This window comes from Mesoplodon bidens, assembly GCF_964165515.1.
Source record: "Mesoplodon bidens genome assembly, chromosome: 3".
NCBI classification, from domain to species: Eukaryota; Metazoa; Chordata; class Mammalia; order Artiodactyla; family Ziphiidae; genus Mesoplodon; species Mesoplodon bidens.
In genome coordinates, this window is record NC_138178.1 from 31234789 (window position 1) to 31255770 (window position 20982).

Consider the following 20982-nt stretch of genomic DNA (forward strand, 5'->3'; position numbering starts at 1 on the left):
TACTGAGATTGTCGCTCACATCTGCTTGGTTCCTCACTTTCCAAGTTATTTATTAGCTGTGTGATGACGGTGCGGGTCTAATTCTCACCCTGTAATTGGCTTCCTCAGTTCTGACTCTGGTCTCCCCGTGTATCAGCTCCAGTCCTCCCGGTGTTGGATTGATGTTCTGATTAGGATCTGGGGTTCCATGTGGTTCTCTGGGAGCTTACGTTTCTTGGTCTCTGATTTCTGGTCTGTTGTCAGGCTGTTTTGTGGTTTTTCTGGTCCTGTGCGTTTACCGGTGCTGTCGCGGGAGCATATCTGTTGCAGGCGCACCTGGCAGCGCTCTGTCGCGATGCTCTGGCCTGTGCTCCTGGACTCCTGCATGCTGACAAGTTTGTGGCCCTCCACCAGCCTGGTTTCTACCCCCAGGAGAGGGTGGGGAGACCAAAACACTGAGGCCGCCACTGCGAAGGCCCCGGGGTCTTATTTTCCTCCCAGAAACTCAAGCACTGTCTCCTTGGCCAAGCCGGGCAGGTCCCACCCCACAAGCACTGGCCCGGCCCTCCATCCTGGTCCTTCTTCCTTCATGGAGCTCATACATGCATGATATGAGCCTCTATTCCAAAGGGATTTCCCTAGAGCGACTTGCAGGTGAGAATTCTCAGGACGCTGCCAACTTGCCTTCTGTCTCACGGCTACCTTGGAAGATGAGGGTAGGGCAGGAGTCAGGAGCCTTTGGGACCTCCTCTTTTGCCACTTATTTCTGTCCCCAAGGCCCCTCTCAGTTCAGACAGAACACTGTGCCTCTGTCTTCCTTTTTTGGTTGATCTCTTGAGCCGTCTGCCCTGTAGGTTTCACGAGGAGCTGGGGCTTGTGGGCCTGCATCCCACGGAGCAGACCTGGGAGGCAACCCAGGCGGGGTGGGAGGGGGGCTTGCACCTCGGTCACCTGCAGAGGCCAGGTGGACATCCACAGAGGGCCACCTGTACCAGGCTATACAGAGGGCTCAATGGGTACCATTTTAAACTCTTCACATTATCCTGTGTGACAGGCATTCCTATCAAACAGCTTTTATTGGTGAGTCAACTGAGGCACAGAGGTTTGGACCCAGAGAGTCCTGGTCTGGAGCCTGTGCTCTTTGTGTGATGCCACCTCTGTGAGGAAGGGTGGGAGGGGACCTCGGGCCATGGCGGCAAGTTACCGTGACGGTGTTGACAGTCCCACAACATGTGAGCAGGCTTTGGGAGACAAGAGCTGAAGACATTCTTTAAAGAAATTACTCTGGGAACCAGGCTCGAATCCATGACTACTCTCCGAGTGCATTTTCTGCTATTGTAACACTGTCAATCATTCTAGAAATCGCTTCCTACTCTGTGCCAGGAACTGCCCCAGGCGCTTTATGTATGTGTCTTTCACCTTCCCACTGACCCCAGGAAAGCTCTCATCCCCATGTTATTGAAGAGGACACGGGGTCAGAGAGAAAGGAGGTGATCCCATTGGGTCAGCCAGTGGGCGAGGGGTGGCAGCTGGGCCCCCAGACCATGCTTTTTGAGTGACGCTGACCTGCCTGGGGTAATGTCACTGAGCTTTTGAGGCTGAGACTTGAAGAGTTCTCTGCTTTGTCTGTGACCAGCCTTTACCAGGAGTGAGTTTAGAAAAAGTGTCAAAACAAGTCACCCTGTGTTTAAACAAGCATCAGAGGGTCCAAATTTTTGTTCGGGGTGGGTAATTGTTGAGGTTACAGTGTATAAAAGAAGTGATCTGTAGACAGGGATCTTGGGGAAAGAAACTTACATAATTTTCAACTGTTTGTCTCCCAGAAAAGTCACAGAAATATGTAAAAACATTATTACTCATTAGTTGACATTTAACCAAACGTATTATTCTAAAATAGGATAAATTAAAACTCCTTAGTAGATGTCTTGGTCAGCTGGGGCGACCATGGCAAAACACCACAGACGGGGTGGCTTAACAACAGATGTGGATTGTCTCAAAGTTCTGGTCAGGTTCTGGCGAGAGCCCGCTTCCTGACTTGCTGCTTTCTGGCCGAGTCACCACGTGGCCTGTCCTTGGGTGCCTGTGGAGAGGCCATGCTCTCTTGCTCTTCCCCTCTGTGTAAAGGCCACAAATCCTACCAGGTTAGGACCTCACCCTATGACTCATCTACCCTTAATTTACCTCCTGAAAGCCCTATCTTCAGATGCAGTCACATTGGGGGTTAGAACCTCAACATAAGGATTTGGGGAGGACACAATTCAGTCTATAGCAATAGGGAAGTTGTTTTCTCCCTGAATATGATTTCTTCCTTTTATGTTTTTTTGCTATATTTATATTTCAACGAAAGCTGGATTATAAACACCAGTGGGAAGAATCTGTGTCTAAATGTCTGATCTACAAACCAACCAGCTTATTAATATTAATTTTTCACTGTCAAGTGATATTTATGATAAAGGTAATGGGAGTGATCAGTATGTTCAGATTATTTAAATATTCAAGTATTTTCTTTGACGTGTTTTTATAAGTATTTTCTTTTTTAAAAAATATTTATTTATTTATTTATTTAAGTATTTATTTATTTATTTAGGCTGCACCAGGTCTTAGTTGTGGCATGCATGTGGGATTTATTTTATTTATTTATTTATTTATTTTATTATTAGTTTCTACTTTATAACAAAGTGAATCAGTCATACATATACATCTGTTCCCACAACCCTTCCCTCTTGCGTCTCCCTCCCTCCCACCCTCCCTATCCCACCCCTCCAGGCGGTCACAGTGCATGTGGGATTTAATTCCCCAACCAGGGATCGAACCTGGGCCCCCCTGCATTGGGAGGGTGGAGTCTTACCCACTGGACCACCGGGGAAGTCCCTTGACTTTTATTTTATTCAACTTTGAGTACTTTATATGTTAGCTGAAAATAATATATAATTAATTTTTACAAGGTGGCTGTTCAAATTCTCATTCTGTCTGAGCAAGTAATCATCCTATATTTTTTTTATAAAAGAAAGGATAGGGTACCTTGTATGGCTTTAGGAGAGAGATACATTTGAAATGTAATGTTCTCATTGAGTTACAGAAAGCTAGAGAGAACTACTGCTTTAAACAGCTGGGTTCTTGGCAAATGAACTTAAAAATAAAAAAGAATATTTGCCCATTTCTTTTCTGTCGGTCTCAGGTCCTTTGATATAACTTCCTCTTGGGAAAAAATATCAGACAAGTATTAAAAATTGGCTCAGTGTGATCAGAAAGAAAAGTCTATCTTTTTCGAAATGTGCTGAATTCTAAAAGTTAATTAAGAAGACATGGTCTTCTACACTGGTTATATTTAGCTTTTCCCTTGAAATAAGATACTTCTTTCTTCTCAGTAAATGTGACTATCTTGGTGTCTTAAGTCTTCCAGCCATACAGGATCACCATTTCCTTTAATATTCAAGTGAGCAAGCGCATGCCCTAAGGCCCTGTATTTAGAAAGCGCCACATACTCTGTCCCCAGCTTCCATCACCAAGGATTGCTGTAGTCCTGGAGATTTTCCGGATCACTCCAACTCCAGTTTACTGCCTCCACTGAATGCTTAGGCTCCCTGAGCACTGGGCCTCCCACGATTGGCCTGTAGCCACCCCACTTGCCCCAGGCTGGGTACCACTTCCCGTCCCAAAGGATCACTGGCCCTGGCTGTGACAGCAGCCCACAGCGTACCCACCACACTGCCTGGCAGTCCTGACACTTGTTCCTGGGCTCCGTGCTCATCACATTGCCAAACCAATGGTCAAGTCTTTGACCCCACTGCTAATCCTTGGAAACAAATGATCTGTTCTCCATTCTTGTAGTTTTTCTTCTTCCAGAAGGGCATCTACATGGGCTCATGCAAAACGTACTCTCTTGAGACTGGCTTCATGGGTTTAGCATGATGCATTTAACTCAGCCATGCTGTTGTACCTATAAGTAATTGTGTTCCTTTTTATTGCTGGGTGCTATTCATTTGTATGGATATAACACAGCTGCTTTATCTCTTAACCCATTAAAATACTACTTTATTTCCACTTTTGGTGATTATGAATAAAGCTCCTATAGACACTTGTGCGTATGTTTTTGTATGGATGTAAATTTTTATTTTTTTCAGTGAAATACCTTAGAGTAGGGTTGCTGGGTCAGATGTAAATGTAACTTTAACTTTGTAAGTTGTTGCCAAACTGTTTATCTGAGTAACGTGTACATCCCACTAGCAGTTTTTCTGTTTGCTCCCCAGCACTTGCTTAGTTTAGCTCAGTTTTGTTTGTTTTGCTGTCCTAATATGTTGGATGTGTAAATTTGTATGGAGACACAAAAGACCCCAAATAGCCAAAGTGGTCTTGCGAAAAAAAATGGAGCTGGAGGAATCAGCCTCCCTGACTTCAGACTATACTACAAAGCTACAGTAGTCAAGACAGTATGGAACTGGCACAAAAACAGAAACACAGATCAATGGAACAGGACAGAAAGCCCAGAGATAAACCCATGCACCTACGGTCAACTAATCTATGACAAAGGAGACAAGAATATACAATGGAGAAAAGAGAGTCTCATCATAAGTGGTGCTGGGGAAACTGGACAGCTACATGTAAAAGAATGAAATTAGAACACTCCCTAACACCATACACAAAAATAAACTAAAAATGGATTAAAGACCTAAATGTAAGACCGGACACTATAAAACTCTTAGAGGAAAACATAGGAAAAACACTCCTTGACGTAAATCACAGCAAGATCTTTTTTGATCCACCTTCTAGAGTAATGGAAATAAAAACAAAAACAAACAAATGGTACCTAATGAAACTTAAAAGCTCTGCACAGCAAAGGAAACCATAAATAAAATGAAAAGACAACCCTCAGAATGGGAGAAAATAATTGCAAATGAATCAATGGACAAAGGATTAATCTCCAAAATATGCAAACAGCTCATGCAGCTCAGTATAAAAAAAAACAAACAACCCAATCAAAAAATGGACAGAAGACCTAAATAGACATTTCTCCAAAGAAGACATACAGATGGCCAAGAGGCACATGAAAAGATGCTTAACATCACTAATTATCAGAGAAATGCAAATCAAAACTGCAGTGATTAACAACTAAACCCATTGAATTATAGCCCCATTTTTCTTAAACAGAATTGTGTTTTCTCTTGTCATCTCCAGTTATACTCAATACACTGATGAACAAAAAAAACTACAGTGAGGTATCACCTCACACCAGTCAGAATGGCCATCATCAAAAAATCTACAGACAATAAATGCTGGAGAGGGTGTAGAGAAACGGAAACCCTCTTGCATTGGTGGTGGGAATGTAAATTGATACAGCCACTGTGGAGAACAGTAGGGAGGTTCATTAAAAAACTAAAAATAGAATTACCATATGACCCAGCAATCACACTCCTGGGCATATGCCGTATTTCAAAACCATAATTCAAAAAGACACATGCACCCCAATGCTCATTGTAGCACTATTTACAATAGCCAGGTCATGGAAGCAACCCAAATGCCCATCGACAGATGAATGGATAAAGAATATGTGGTACATATGTGCAATGGAATATTACTCAGCCATAAAAAGGAATGAAATTGGGTCATTTATAGAGATGTGGATGCGCCTAGAGTCTGTCATACAGAGTGAAGTAAGTCGGAAAGAGAAAAACAAATATCGTATATTGATGCATGTATGTGGAATCTAGAAAAATGGTACAGGTGAACCTGTTTGCAAGGCAGAAATAGAGACACAGACGTAGAGAACAAACGTATGGACACCAAGGGGGAAAAGGGGGGGTGGGATGAATTGGGAGACTGGGATTGACATATGTACACTAAATAATATATATAAAATAGATAACTAATGAGAACCTGTTGTTTTCATTAGTTGTATAGCACAGGGAACTCTACTTCACTTCGCCGTACAGTAGAAACTAACAAAACATTGTAAAGCAACTATACCCCAATAAAAAAAAAATAATAATGATAGTAATATGTTGTAGAATGTTATTGCGGTTTTAATTTGTATTTCCCTATTGACCAGTGAAGGTCAGCATCTCTTCACATGCTTATTTGCCATCTGTGTATCTTTTTACATTGAAATATCTTCAAATCTTTTCCCCATTTTTATACTGTGGTGCTTTTGAGAGTCTTTACACATTCCAGATACCAGTCATTTGTCAGATTGTGATTTGAAAGTATTTCTTCCAAATCTGTGGCTTCTCTTTTCATTTTCTTAAGTGTCTTCCTCAGAGCAAAAGTTCACTCATCAATAATTTATTTGCCAATTTGTCAATCCTTTTTTCTTTTAAGAATCATGCTTTTGGTGTTGTATCTAACACAAGGTTGTGAAGATTTCCTCCTATGTTTTCTTCTAGGAGTTTTTTAGTTTACATATTACATTCAAGTCCATGTTCCATTTTGAGTTAGATTTTGTAAATGTCGTGAGGTGTACCTGGAGGTTTATATCTTTGGCATACAGATGTCCAATTTTTCCAGCACTGTTTTTTGAAAAGACTGTCCTTCTCTGCTGAATTGCTGTTGCACCTTTGTCAAAGTACAATTGGCCATATTTGTGTGAAAGTATTTCTGGGCTCTATTCTATTGATCTGTGTCTGCCCTTCACCAATACCACACTGTATTGATTGCTGTAGCTTTAGAGTAACACTTAAAATCAAGCCGTGTGCCTGGGCATATCTCTGGAGAAAACTAATGTGAAAAGATACACGCACCCCAGCATTCACTGCAGCACTATTTACAACAGCCAAGACATGGAAGCAAGATGAATGGATAAAGAAGATGTGGTACATATATACAATGGAATACTACTCAGCCATGAAAAAGAATGAAATAATGCCATTTGCAGCAGCATGGATGGACCTAGAGATTATCACACTAAATGAAGTAAGTCAGACAGAGAAAGACAAATATAATGTGATATCGCTTATATGTGGAATCTAAAATATGACACACGAACTTATTTACAAAACATAAATAGACTCACAGACATAGAAAACAAACTTATGGTTACCAAAGGGGAAAGAGGATGGGATTAACATATACACACTACTATATATAAATTAGATAAAGAACAAGGACCTACTTACTGTACAGCATAGGGAACTCTATTCAATACTCTGGAATGACCTATATGGGAAAAGAATCTAAAAAGGAATAGATACATATTCTCGTGGGGGCCGCCAGTGTTGCCACCCCCAGCCCGCTGCCCAGCATCTGCTCCTGTACTGGCAGCTTCCTTACGGGGCTCTCCTGAGCGGGGGCTGGAGAATCCAAAAACTTTGTCTCACAGCCCCTCCCCCACTCCAGAGTACTCTGAACGGATAGAGTGACTTTCTTCTTGGAACTCTGATGCCTGTATGTGTTCATAGTTTTGGGAGATATGGGTATCTAAGCCAGGACATATTAGAGGGGAAAATAAAGCTAAAAACAAACAAGCAAAAAACGGAATTTATCACCATATGGTTGTTCTTTGAGTTTCACTTTCCCTACCTGGTCTGCCTGCTCTTATTAACTTTTCGGAGCCCTGACATGATTGCTTCATGAATTCTGTCCAGCTTTTGAGTTGCAGTGAGTTAGAGAGATAGGGTGGAGTGTGCTCAGCCCGTCTTAACTGGAACCAAAAACTCCAGCAGGGAATTTTAATAGAAAATTTGTCTTTGCATTTTATGTCATTCATTTATTCAATCAATGTTTATTGTTTTTATTTTTAAATTTTTTAAATTAATTTTATTTATTTTTGGCTGTGTTGGGTCCTCATTGCTGCATGCGGGCTTTCTCTAGTTGCAGTGAGCGGGGGCTACTCTTCATTGCGGTGCGCAGGCTTCTCACTGCAGTGGCTTCTCTTGTTGCAGAACACGGGCTCTAGACGTGCAGGCTTCAGTAGTTGTGGCACGTAGGCTCAGTAGTTGTGGCTCGCGGGCTCTAGAGCACAGGCTCAGTAGTTGTGGTGCACGGACTTAGTTGCTCTGTGGCATCTGAGATCTTCCCGGAGCAGGGCTGGAACCCATGTCCCCTAAATTGGCAGGTGGATTCTTAACCACTGCGCCACCAGGGAAGCCCTCAATGTTTATTGAGTGCCTCCTAACTGCTAAATAAGCACTGTCCTGAGCGTGTGAGCAAATCAGAGAGAGAGAGAGCTGACATACTCATGAAGGTATATAGTTATAAAGTTAAATGGTTAATATTGTAGGTCAGAAGGTGATACATGTGGAGGAAAGGGGAACAGGTAGAACATAGAACAGAGGACCGAGAGAGTGATGAAGGGTAGGTTGCTGTTTTGTTTTTTTTGATTTTTTTTTTAAGCCGTGCAGCATGTGGGATCTTTGTTTCCCAACCAGGGATCGAACCCATGTCCCCTGCATTGGAAGCGCTGGACTGCCAGGGAAGTCCCTGGTGTTTTAAATAAGGAGGTGACCGCAGGACTCATCAAGCAGGTGACGCTTGGGCCAACTGAGCGGCGTAGCCACGTGGATGTTTCGGGCAGAAGGAACAGTCGGTTCCATGGCCCTGAGTGGGAGTGATGGGTTCTGAGAGCAGCCAGGAGGCCAATGTGGCGAGAGGGACATGAGCAAGGGGGCCAAGCAGACGATGAGGTCACAGAGGGAAGGAGCAGAGAGGAGAAAGTAGGTCCTTCTACATGACTGTCACGACTTGGGCTTTGTGTGAAGCGGGAGCTGTCAGAAGGTTAAGCAGATAGTGATGTGGTCCAGCTTCTTAAAAGATCACTCTGCCTGCTGAGTGGAGACAGGGCTCTAGGGGAGGTATGGAAATAGGGAGACTTGAAAGGAGGCTGTAACAGTAGGATGGTAATGTTTGTGTCAACCTGGCTAGGCCATGGTACCCAGATATTTGGTCAAACATTTTCCGGATGTTTCTGTGAAGGTGTTTTTTGGATGAAATTAACATTTAAATTGGTGGCTTTGAGTAAAGCAAATTCCCTCCCTAATGTGGGTGAGTCTCATCCAGTCAGTTGAAGGCCTTAACAGAACAGACTAGCTGCCCGCTCCCAACTGAGCAGGAAAGAATTCTGCCAGCCCACTGCCTTTGGACACGAACTGCAACTCTTCCCTGGGTTTCCAGCCTGCTGGCCTACTCATCAGATTTTGGATTTGCCAAGCCTCCATAATCATGTGAGCCAGTTCTTGAAAGCAATCTCTCTATGTATATTCTTTAAAGCAATCTTTCTATATATATTACGTATGTATACATAATAATAATGTATATATTATGTATGTATACATATCCTATCAGAGAACCCTGATTAATACAAACAGTAATCTAGATAACAGATGATGGTGGCTTGAACCAGGTCGCGGGAGCAGTGAGGGTGATGAGAAATGATTGGATTTAGGGTGATTTGCAGAACTTCCTAAATGTTCGTATATGGGGTTGAGAAAACAGAAAGCTTTTGTACAATTTCTACAAGATGACAAATGTGAGAATTCTGTAGAAAGCAGGAAGATACTTAACTAAAAAAACAAAATCCTTAGAACATACACTGGAAAAAAGTTATAATAGTTATTTTTTAAAGTTAATTTTAAAAATAGTTACAAAAACTATAAAAATACCTTGTCCTAAGATTAACAAGAAATATTATGAACCTACAGGAAAATAAAACTCTGAAACTCTACAGAAGATCATAAAACATGATTTTTTTTTTTTTTTTTTTTTTTTTTTTGCAGTACGCAGGCCTCTCACTGTTGTGGCCTCTCCCGTTGCGGAGCACAGGCTCCGGATGTGCAGGCTCAGCGGCCATGGCTCACAGGCCCAGCCGCTCTGCGGCATGTGGGATCTTCCCGGACCGGGGCACGAACCCATGTCTCCTGCATTGGCAGGTGGACTCTCAACCACTGCGCCACCAGGGAAGCCCCCCACCTGCATTCTTTTGGACACAGTGTAGAGAGGTGTTTTAAGACTTAAAACTGGTATTTTTCTTTCACCCATTTTGAGTGAAAGAAAATGGGTAAAGATGCTATCTGGGTAAAAATGCTGGTGATGGACACTGCTGATTTTCACACAGTCACAGGGCTCGCCAGACCTGTGGAACTAACTTGGTAACAAGAAAAAACACTAAAAAAACAGCCCAGCTGTTGACAATGGCTTACATCTTATTTCCCATTTCTCTGTTATCTCTTGGTTGCTTTTTTTTTTTTTTTTAATCTGGGTACACTTGATCCTTCTGAAGGGACCTTTTGCTGAATTCTCAATTGTCGGAGGTTTCTTTGAACTTGAGTTTAAATTTTAATTTGCAAGGAAACTGAAGCAGATGGATTTTCTCATCGTGGAAAAAAAAATGAGTGCCTTGATGATATATTTGTTTTCCTTAGCAGGCTTCTGCCATTAAGATTGAAGCTTGAGGATATATTGTTAGATCTTGTGTGGGACAGAAAGTTATTACTCATAGTTTACCAGATTTTAGCATTCTTGCATCATAACACGGAATATCATTTTACATTTAGTGTTTCTTTCCAGCGCCATTATCAGATTGCATTTTCGTAGTGAATTCCAACAAAAATTTTATGCTACTGACATTTAATGAAATTTTAATAACGTTGTGTTTTGATGTTAGTATTCAAATAATGTGTTTTGAATTGCTTTCCTTTGAATATATTTGCATTAAAGAGGAACTCAATTTGATTTGGTACTTTAAAGAGTTTACCCACTTTCTGGTAGCTTTAAAAAGACAAAGAGGGGGCTTCCCTGGTGGCGCAATGGTTAAGAATCCACCTGCCAATGCAGGGGACACGGGTTTGAGCCCTGGTTCGGGAAGATCCCACATGCCGTGGAGCAACTAAGCCCGTGTACCACAACTAATGAGCCCACGTGCCACAACTACTGATGCCCACGTGCCTAGAGCCCATGCTCCGCAACGAGAAGCCACCGCAGTGAGAAGCCCGCACACCACAATGAAGAGTGGCCTCCTCTCACCGCAACTAGAGAAAGCCCGCTCACCACATCGAAGACCCAATGTAGCCAAAAATAAGTAAATAAAATAAAATTTAAAAAAAACAGAAGTAAATTCAGTTTCTTCTTTGCAAGTAAGTTAATAGAAAAGGAACACATTTGCTGAGGTCTGTGGAAATAATGGCAGCACACTGCAAAAATGGTATGTTAATGGAATGACTCACATTGGCTATTAGAGTTGCACAATTTAAAAATGTATATATATATTATATAAAGTGCACATCACAGATTATGAGGGATGATACCCTTGGGTTCTCTTTTCTTTCTCATTGAGTCCTAAGGCTGATATATTAAGACATTTAAGAGATTCACATGATTGCAATTCTTGATCAGGGATGCCCCAAATTAAACGGTAATCTCTTGAGAGAGCACGTTTCTCTGTTAGTAGCGTTCTCTTAGCCATTTCTGCTAAAATTGTGGTGTGGGCCCAGGCAATTCCCATGAGCATGTGCTTTCCAAAAGATAAACTCACCAGACCTAACTCAAATGTGCTTTCTGGGATGGCTTTGACGCAGCTGTCCGGCTGGAGTTTATTATGCACAGAGTATCAATGCTAAAATGGTGAAAAGATGGGAAAAGCCCTGCTTGCGAGGCAAGGCTGCCTTTACCATTCTTTCTAAACAGACTCAGGGGCTTTAGAGAAAGTTACTGGTGGGAAATGGGGGTGGGGGTGGGGGCTGGCGACGGCAAACTAGTCCTCAGGGTCTTTTATCCTTTTTATGCCCAGTTTTGTGGGGAAAGAAATGCTTTTACTTCCCTTCCACGCTCTTAGCCTTATTTTTCTCCCACATTCTTCCTGGGAGTCTCTTCCACCTACAAACAGTCCCGATTTCAGAGCTCTCGATACTTTCTACGGATCTGGCCTGAGCTGTGCGGTCCTGAGCTGAGCCGCACACTCGCTCAGGACATTTGCTTCCTGTTCTCTATCTTCAGGGTTTGGTAAGGACGACACTTAATTCTAATTAAACACACGGCTGGGACCCGCAGGGTTTCGCGGAGACGCCGCCACCGCGCGACCGCCGGCCGAACCAGACCGACCCCAGACACGGCGCGGCCTCGATGACGTAGCGCGCAGCCTCCGTGACGTAACCGCGCAGCCCCCTGACGCAGCGCGCAGCCTCTGGGACGCAACCGCGCCCTCTCCGGCCCCGCCCAGGGCCGCCAGGAGGAGCCGCGCGCAGGCCCTCATCCCCTCAACCGCTAGTTACGGGGTATCCGCGTAGCGCGGGTCCCGCCGCCGCGACATGTCGGAAAAGCCGAAGAGCCGGGGCCGCGCCAGCGCCCAGGCCGAGCGGGGCAGCGGCGGCGAGGAGGCCCCGAGCACGTCCCGCGGGCCTGGTGGCGCCGCGTCGCAGGGCGACCGGCGGGCCGAGGCTCCCCCCACGCCGGGGCCGCGGTCGCAGAAGCAGCTGGAGCTGAAGGTGGCGGAGCTGGTGCAGTTCCTGCTGATCAAGGACCAGAGGAAGATCCCGATCCGTCGCACCGACATCCTGCGGCACGTGGTCGGGGACTACAAGGACGTGCTCCCGGAGCTGCTGCGGCGGGCGGCCGAGCGCCTGGAGTACGTGTTCGGGTACCGGCTGGTGGAGCTGGAGCCCCGGAGTAACACCTACATCCTGGTCAACACGCTGGAGCCGGTGGAGGAGGACGCGGAGATGCGCGGCGACCAGGGCACTCCCACCACCGGGCTGCTCATGATCGTGCTGGGGCTCATCTTCATGAAGGGCAACAGCATCAAGGAGACCGAGGTCTGGGACTTCCTGCGGCGCCTCGGGGTGCACCCCACCAAGAAGCACCTCATCTTCGGGGACCCGAAGAAGCTCATCACCGAGGACTTCGTGCGGCAGCGGTACTTGGAGTACCGGCGCATCCCGCACACGGACCCCGTGGACTACGAGCTCCAGTGGGGCCCGCGCACCAACCTGGAGACCAGCAAGATGAAGGTGCTCAAGTTCGTGGCCAAAGTCCACAATCAGGATCCCAAAGACTGGCCGGTGCAGTACTGTGAGGCTTTGGCGGAGGAGGAGGCCAGGGCCAGACCCCAGACCGGGGGCGCGGCCCCAACCCCAGCCCCTTCCTCTTGAAACCTGAGACAGACTCGGAGAGACCCCGGGGAAGGGCTTGGGGTGGGAGGGAGCATCTTGCTGTAACCCTTAAATGTGTGTAGTAGTTTTAGGATGTGTTTGCAGTCTTTTCTTCTTGTGATATTATAAGTCACTTTGGTTCCGAAAATGTTAGAGGATGATTTATTTTGTTTTGGTTTGTCTTACTGTCTGTTTTTTTTTTAATTGGTATAAAAATTTTGCTAGCTTTATAAAGCGAATTGGAAAGTTTTGTACCATGTTATGGAAATAGACATTTAAAAGAAAGCCGTAAGTAAGTTGCTTTCATACCGGGGAAATAAAACGAAGTGGCTCTTGTCTGGCCTCTGGACTACTCAACTCTGTAAGGAAAAATAAGTCTATAAATTGAAAACTAAAATGTAACTGCCTATATCTCTATTTATCTTAATATAGCTATTTAAAAAATATATTTTCCACGTGTATAAGTGTTATGAGTCATTCTAAGCAATGTATGCATTGTATTTTTTCCAGATAATTTTTTGTGTGGCTGACCATTTAGTTCCTTTTTTTTGTTTTTTTTTTGGTTTTTGGTTTTTGGTTTTTTTGCTACTATAGTTATAATAAACACTGTATTTTTTAAGCAAGTAAGCATTGTGCACTTATTTTAACCGTAAGTCATGAGAAGATTTCATGACTGAAAAACAGCATCTTAACAAAAAAAGAAAAATAATTTTTACCACGTATCATTCAGGTAAATAATGTTTTGTGGAAGTTGCTCTGTTTTTACGTGTGTGTGCATATTGGATCATGATGTAAAATATATTTCTTTCTGTGGGTCACAGAGAAGTGTTAATGATTAACCATACCTACTTGAGAATCAGACTACGTGCGTTCAGAGCCTCCCTCTGCATAACTGGCTGTAGGAATTTAAGCAGGTTAGGTTGTATACAGACCTTTCCTCACCTGTAAAATGGGTTGATGATGCATATTGTTGTGTGTGGTAGTGTGATAATTAGATAGGGAAGTATACCTAGAGATCTTGGCACAGTCCGGGGCTGTGGGGGATTTTAGTTGTTACTTTGTTCCTTAAAATTTGTTTAAATTTGTTTATTCTTGGTCTGGAGCAGTTAAAAAAATTTTTTAAGGTTTTCTTTCATTATCTTGTTCTAATCATTCCTCAAATTGGAATTACTGGTTCAAAAATATGACTATTCTAGTCTAACTCTGTTGTATGGTTTTATGGAAAAACATAACTCATGGTATATGGTGAGTAGAGCCCATGTAAGCAGTAAGAGCAGAAAGTAAGATCTACCCCAGGTTGGAGAGGTCTCTGTAGTGTAGTGAATAGCGTATGGGGTTTCGAGGTTGTCTGACAGACTGAATTCAAATTACGGCTCATGCTATGGCAACATGGTGATTTGGCATAGGTTTTAAGCTCCCTCAATCTCAATTTCTTTATGTGTAAAATGGGAAAAACAATAATTATAGTTTGTTGTATGGATTAAATGAGCCTGAAGAAAAGCTGGTATAGTGGCCTTTCATTGTATTTCTCCATAGCCTCTGGCAAAATGCTGTTTATATACAGAGGTTCAACAGTTAATTATTCAGCAGGTGAATAAGTATGATTGTTTGGGGGGAAGGTACTGCAAATTAATCATGAAATGAGATAAATACTTAAGAAAAATGTGGATTGATCAACCCTGGACTAGAGTCATCTAGAAGAATCTGGTGGGTATGTGGTGGTGTGGAGCAATGGGTTAGATGACTGGGTTTTACTTTATTCTGTTGAACTGGAATTTGCATTTATTTTATCAGTGAATATAATTGGTCCTTAAAGGCATTCCTTGGTTTGCATTTATTTCAGTGTATGAATTACCTTCTGGCTAAGCATTCTGCTTACTCAATGACCGCTTTCCCCTCTAGGGTGTTCTAATGCTGGGATTTTCATCTGTATGGGGCAGAAAATATTATGCACTTTGCAGTGTCAGTTATATCTGAGGCACATGTTTTCCCCACACTTTCCTTGTAGAGATGTTAACAATTTACCATCAATGGATTACCATTTTGTTTCAAATTTTAAAGTAGAAAACATTACAGACCAGATCAAGCCCTTGTATCTTTTCACCCTTCCCAGAAGTGTCAAGAGTTTGTGGCTATTGTGCCATTGTCTAGTTAATACAATATAATGTTTAACATATGAATAATATATACAGTTGACCCTTGAACAACACAGGTTTGAACTGCATGGTCCACTTACATGCAGATTTTTTTCAATAAATATGGAGTACATTTACAGGCTGGGAGATGGGTATGCGGGGCGTTGTTATTACTGTTTTCTCTGGTTTTGCATATGTATGAAATTTTCCATAACAAAAATTAAAAGAAAGGCATTCTAATAAATAAACTTCTTTCAATTGTTTTTTTTAGTAATTTATTACTTGTTATTTCTGAGACTATATTACACTATTTTGAGACTGTAGAATGCATAGTGTTTTCAAGTTTAGCTTCTAAAATATTTTACAATATATTTCAAATAAAATCATGGTTGCTGGCTATGGCTTTTCAGAGACTTTACCTTTTTTATTTGATTTAAGGTAATATGAATTTGAAATTTTAATAAATAATACTTTCCCTGAAAACACAGAAATGTTATTCATTTAATTACTGGATCATCTGAAAGCTTTTTGAAAGCCAAATAATTTTTCCTTCGAGTCTCTCCAAGTGAATAATCAATTTCTTGTTTGGTTTGTTTCCAGATTACCTTTTTCATGTTGCTCTCAGCAGTATGTGTAATGCTGAATTTGGCTGGTTCAATTCTCTCCTGTCAGAACGCTCAGCTAGTCAACTCCCTAGAAGGCTGTCAGTTGGTGAGTAATGAAATGCAGACCTTTTGATAAAGGGCATAGGCTTTGATTTTGAATGAAAGTGATTTCAAAAATAATTTTATTGTATCCTTGGATTTATTCTGATGTTTTAGTGTTGTTTAAGGAATTAACGTTGATTCATTTTTTAAAATTCTCCCAAATTAAAACTGGTTCTACTCATAAGTCAGTTACTAATAGTATATTAGTGTAATGCTATTTTAGAATAAATGTCTTTAGTAACGATTTTATTTTAATATTTGTTGCATTGATTTTTGTCTCCACTGAATTTTTAAAAATCAATTTTGTAAGTCGATTTTAAGTGCCGAGATACATATAAGCTTGATAACGAGTGCATCCAAACAATTTAGTTCTCATTTTTCAGTTGAAAAAGAGAACAGTCTTTTCAATCTAGGAAAACCGTAGATGGTGTGCTATGGACATGGTAGGGGGTCATTTTGGTTTGTTGAATGTAACCATCATTCCTTATCATAACTTGGCTCCTGCTTCGGTAACATATGCGTGTGGCTCGTGCAGAAATCAGAGTGTGTCCCATGACATTCAGTACAGGTGCAGTGTGACCCCTGATGTGACCCTGGCTGCTGGGTATGGCGGTGCTGGCGTTTGTTTCTTTAACTTAGAGAAGGCACAAGGCTACCTTTTAGAGCCATGCCCCTCATAGCTGCCCATGTACTTGCCAACCTGTGGCCATGATTTCTGAGAGGTCAGGGGCTATGCTGAACTACCTGAAGCTTTTCTGTAGCAGGGCAGTGCCTACATTTCCTGTGGCCATGCCATCGGGTTCAAAGGGGAGCTGCTGCCCTTTACATTCCTCATCTGCCAAGGCCAGCAAATCTAGTGTAAGGTGCAGGCTGAGTGCTGAAACACCTACTGAGTCCCCAAAACTGAGAGCTTAGTCTTGTTATTTTCTGTTCAGTGTGGGCGAGCTCACACTGATCATATTTCATCCCAATATGATGTACACAGAGTATCCTCGCTGTAGTGCAGTATTTCCCCAGGACTACCAAGAACTGACATAACCTGGAGCCCCATCACCAACAGAAAGGGCGACTTGCTAACTTCTGTTAGTAGCTTGGTAGCCTCTCTTTTCCTAAGTACTAAATGTGAATATGGTAAAATCTGGCAACCTACACAGGATTGGCCATTTTTTTCTCTGATTCCAATTTTCCAAGACAGAGTGACTGGGGTGACAATAAGTGACAGTGCCTGGAGATCCAGATCCAAAAGAAAGGCAAGTGCCCAGTCTTGAAAGGTTGACTTGTCCTAGTATTAATCTCAGACCCTGTTTCCCTATACTGTATGCTGCATGAAAGGATGGGAAAGATGTAATTATGTAATTATATATAATTATATGCAATTTTATATTTACATATTACATATATTTTATATATTTATATATGCACCATTTATATTTCTTTTTCTTCTGTGATTTGACTGAGACCTTTACCCATTTTTAGATTTAACAGTTATTTATTTGCAAGAGCTCTTTATATATTATGGTTTTGAGTCCTGCAGCTTATATGGTCAGATATATTTCTGGATTGTTATTTGCCCTTTATTTTTTCACATAGAAAAATTTTTAATTTTTGTGTATTCAAAGCTGTTAAAGTTTTCCTTTGTGGTCTTACCTTGGAACCAATAAAAAGACCTTTTCCTTCCTAAGATCATGTTACCCCAGTAATCTCCCCTGGTGTGCTTTTTTTTTAATATAATTAACTCTTTAATATCCTTGAATTTATTTGATGAATTTAACCTTTTCCTCTAAAATGGGTAGCTAGCTTTCCTAAAACTATTTCCTAAGTAACCTAATATTTCCCTGATGATATGAAATGCCACCTGAACATTGAGTCCTTTGGTAGCAAGTTACAAAAACTGACAAAGGCAAAGGCCATTTATTAGAGAGATGGTGGGACCTATTGAATATCCAAGGGGTTAGAGATTAAGCCTGGAAACTGGCTGGTTCCAAAAGAGCTTCTGTGGCTGCAAAAGCCTGACCCAGAGTGGGGGTCTGCAGCGGGAACCCTGAACTCCTCAGGATGCAGTTCTGCAGGAGTGAACAATTCCGTGGTTTTTTTTGTTTGTTTTTTTTGTTTTTTTTTTTGCGGTATGTGGGCCTCTCACTGTTGTGGCCTCTCCCGTTGCGGGGCACAGGCTCCGGATGCACAGGCCCAGCGGCCGTGGCTCACGGGCCCAGCTGCTCCGCGGCATGTGGGATCTTCCCAGACCAGGGCACGAACCCGTTTCCCCTGCATCGGCAGGCGGACTCTCAACCACTACGCCACCAGGGAAGCCCAATTCTGTGGTTCTTAACCTCTTTGTCCGTTGGTCCTAGAGTCAGAGTCCAGGGAGGGAGCATTTTGATTGGCCAGGGTAAGAAAAAATCTGCTTAGCTGTCCCACCAGTGGAATCCAAGAGATAAGCCCCCAAACTAAGCTACTGTGAGGAAGGGTTGAGGGAAGGAAGGCAGGAATGTATGCTGGATAGTCAAAAAGAGAGCTGGTATCTACTCTGACAGCATTATCATAGGTATGCACACACACATACAGATGTGACTATTTGCCTATCTCTGGACTTTTCATTCTGTCCCATTCCCATGTCTGTTTATTCATATTCCAGAACAATACTACCTTTTAAGAAATTGAAGTGTAGTTGATTGACAATATTATATTAGTTTCAGCTATACAACATAATGATTCAGTGTTTTTACAGATTGTACTCCATTTGCAGTTATTATAAAATACTGGCTATATCCCCTGTGCTATACACAGAACAGCACCACTTTTATTACCTTAACTCTATATTTTAATAACTGGTAGGGCAAGCCCTACCCCACCCCCATCCCAGACTTTAATCTACTTCTTAAAAAAGTTGTTGCCTGTTTTTAAGAGTTTAGTCTTCCAGATGAGTTTTGAAATTATTTTTTCAAGACTCAAAGGAATCAATTTGAAATTTCAATTGGAATCATATTAAAATCATATTAAAATTATAGATTAATTTGGTGGAGAATGGACACATTCACAACATCATGTTTTCCCTTTTGGGCACATTGTGTATGCTTTGGTTTTATCCAAATTATTTTTATAAATCCTTCAGTGCAGTTTTTGTTTTTCTTTAGTTTTTCTTTAGTGTACATTTCCATATCTGTGTGTCTTTTTCCTCTGCATAATTAAAAATTAACTAATTTTTATTATACATAATAATTTATTATATATAAATTATTATAATTATGATGTCTATTTTCAATTCCACACTCCTAGCATCCCCTTCAGAAAGTTTTTGGTAGCCAGATATTTTCTGTGCATATTAGTGTTGTGTTACCATTCTTACACACGTGTCTCTTCTGCCTACCATTATTCACATCCCTTTTGTCAGCCAACCCTGTGGCTTGGTGACATTTGTACATCAGCCCTTGGAGCCCATTCCAGCTGTTAAATAGAGGGCCCTGGGCAGATGGACGGATGGTCGGTTGGATGGATGGATGGATGGATAGATGGACAGATGGATGGATGGATGGTAATTTGTTTAACCACCACTTAATGAAGGATCAGTTAGGGATGTTTCTAGTCTTTTGCTAAAATAAACATGGCAGAGAAGATGACCCTTTGTGCACATTCATAACTCAGCAAATACTGAGTGGCTTTTGCTCCTGCTGTGGGAGCTGGTCCAAGTGAGGAGGGTATTGGGCCAAACAAGAGAGGAACGTGCAAATAGATCTTGAGAAGAAATTACTAAGAGCGTCCTTTCAGTCAGAGCATAAGTGTGCACTTTACATTTAGGATGTTGCTCCTAAATTTCCCTCCAAAGATGGGACACCGAGTTTTCCCAATAGTGTATGACTGTGCCCGTTTGCCCAAACCCACACAAACTTTTGTGTGTCATCAGAATTACTTTGTGAATCTGATGAAAATGTAAGGTCTTATTATGTAATTTGCATTTCTGTAATTAAAAGTGAAACTGATCATCTTTTACATTTGTTTATGTTATTTATATTTCTTTAACTGCTAATTGCCAATTTATGTTTGTTGCCTATTTTTCTGTTAGGTTGTTATTTTTCGTAACTGATTTATAAATGCATTTCCTACATTAAGGAGATTGACCATTGTTGTATGTGTTGCAGATATATATTTTTCATAGTTTGTTATTCATTTTTTGACTTTTTTAATAGTATTCTTTCTGTGCTGAAATTTTGTGTACTCAAATTGATTTTGTCCATCTTTACAGTTTTACCCCTATGATTCTGGCTTATATGTTAGGGTTTCATATCTATATATTTCATAGATCTGACATTTATTTTGCTATAAATATCATAAAACTTTTATTTTTTGAAAATGTACACATGGACCTTCCATATTTCTTTTTTTTTCCCCAGTCTTTTTCATAATACTTTATTATCAGCACCACTTTTCCAACAGGATTTGCTCACTTTGTGTTTCTTTCTCACATTTTGGTAATTCTCACAATATTTCAAACCCTCCACCAGCAAAAAGGTTATGACTTGAAGACTCAGGTGATGGTTAGCATTTTTTAGCAATAAGGTATTCTTAATTAAGGCATGTACATTGTTTCCATATTTCTTTTTAAGTTTAATGCTATGTATTTTAAATATCTTCTTGCTCTGGTGAGTGCATTTTTTAAATTATTATTTTACATTGTAAGAGGCTACAAATAGTATATAAGACTCCCAGGAATTTTATTATTATTTACATTTAACTGTACATGCCACTAAATGTACAGATTCAAACTTTGATCCCATAGTTTGTCAAAAGAAATGATATATTTTCTCCTGCTTTATAGTATTTGTATATCTTTTTGTCCTGTCTAGTTGCTTTGACTAAAACTATCAAAATAACATTAGATATTAATGGTATTTAATCATTCACTTTCTGTTCCTGAGTTTAACTAGAAGCCCCTAATGCTTCACTGTCAGGCATGATGCTGAGAGATGGTTTCAGATAGCTATTTTGTCATGTTAAAGTGATAAAGTTAAGGTGATAAAATTCATATTTTGCTGATAGTCTTAAAAAATAAAATTGGAGGTTAAATATCAAAGAGGTTTTTTGAGATCTGTTAAG

General features: G+C 41.4%; 2 protein-coding genes across 2 annotated transcripts in view; both read left to right on the forward strand.

The window, feature by feature from the left end:
• ENTREP2 (endosomal transmembrane epsin interactor 2) overlaps positions 1–20982 on the forward strand; it is a gene marked incomplete at its 5' end in the record, with an annotated part of 374409 nt that overhangs the window by 263567 nt on the left and 89860 nt on the right. Inside the window, one exon of the mRNA XM_081227296.1 lies at positions 15785–15895. Coding sequence (XP_081083422.1) covers positions 15785–15895 — 111 coding nt within the window. The remainder of the gene's footprint in view (positions 1–15784; positions 15896–20982) is intronic.
• On the forward strand, positions 12099–13446 carry NSMCE3 (NSE3 homolog, SMC5-SMC6 complex component). The gene has a single exon (XM_081227282.1). The coding sequence runs from the start codon at positions 12210–12212 to the stop codon at positions 13047–13049; it is 840 nt and encodes a 279-aa protein (XP_081083408.1). The 5' UTR covers positions 12099–12209; the 3' UTR covers positions 13050–13446.

What these genes read in the sequence shown, in the direction of transcription:
- NSMCE3 (XM_081227282.1), top strand. Translation starts at nt 12,210, where the DNA reads ATGTCGGAAAAGCCGAAGAGCCGGGGCCGCGCCAGCGCCCAGGCCGAG.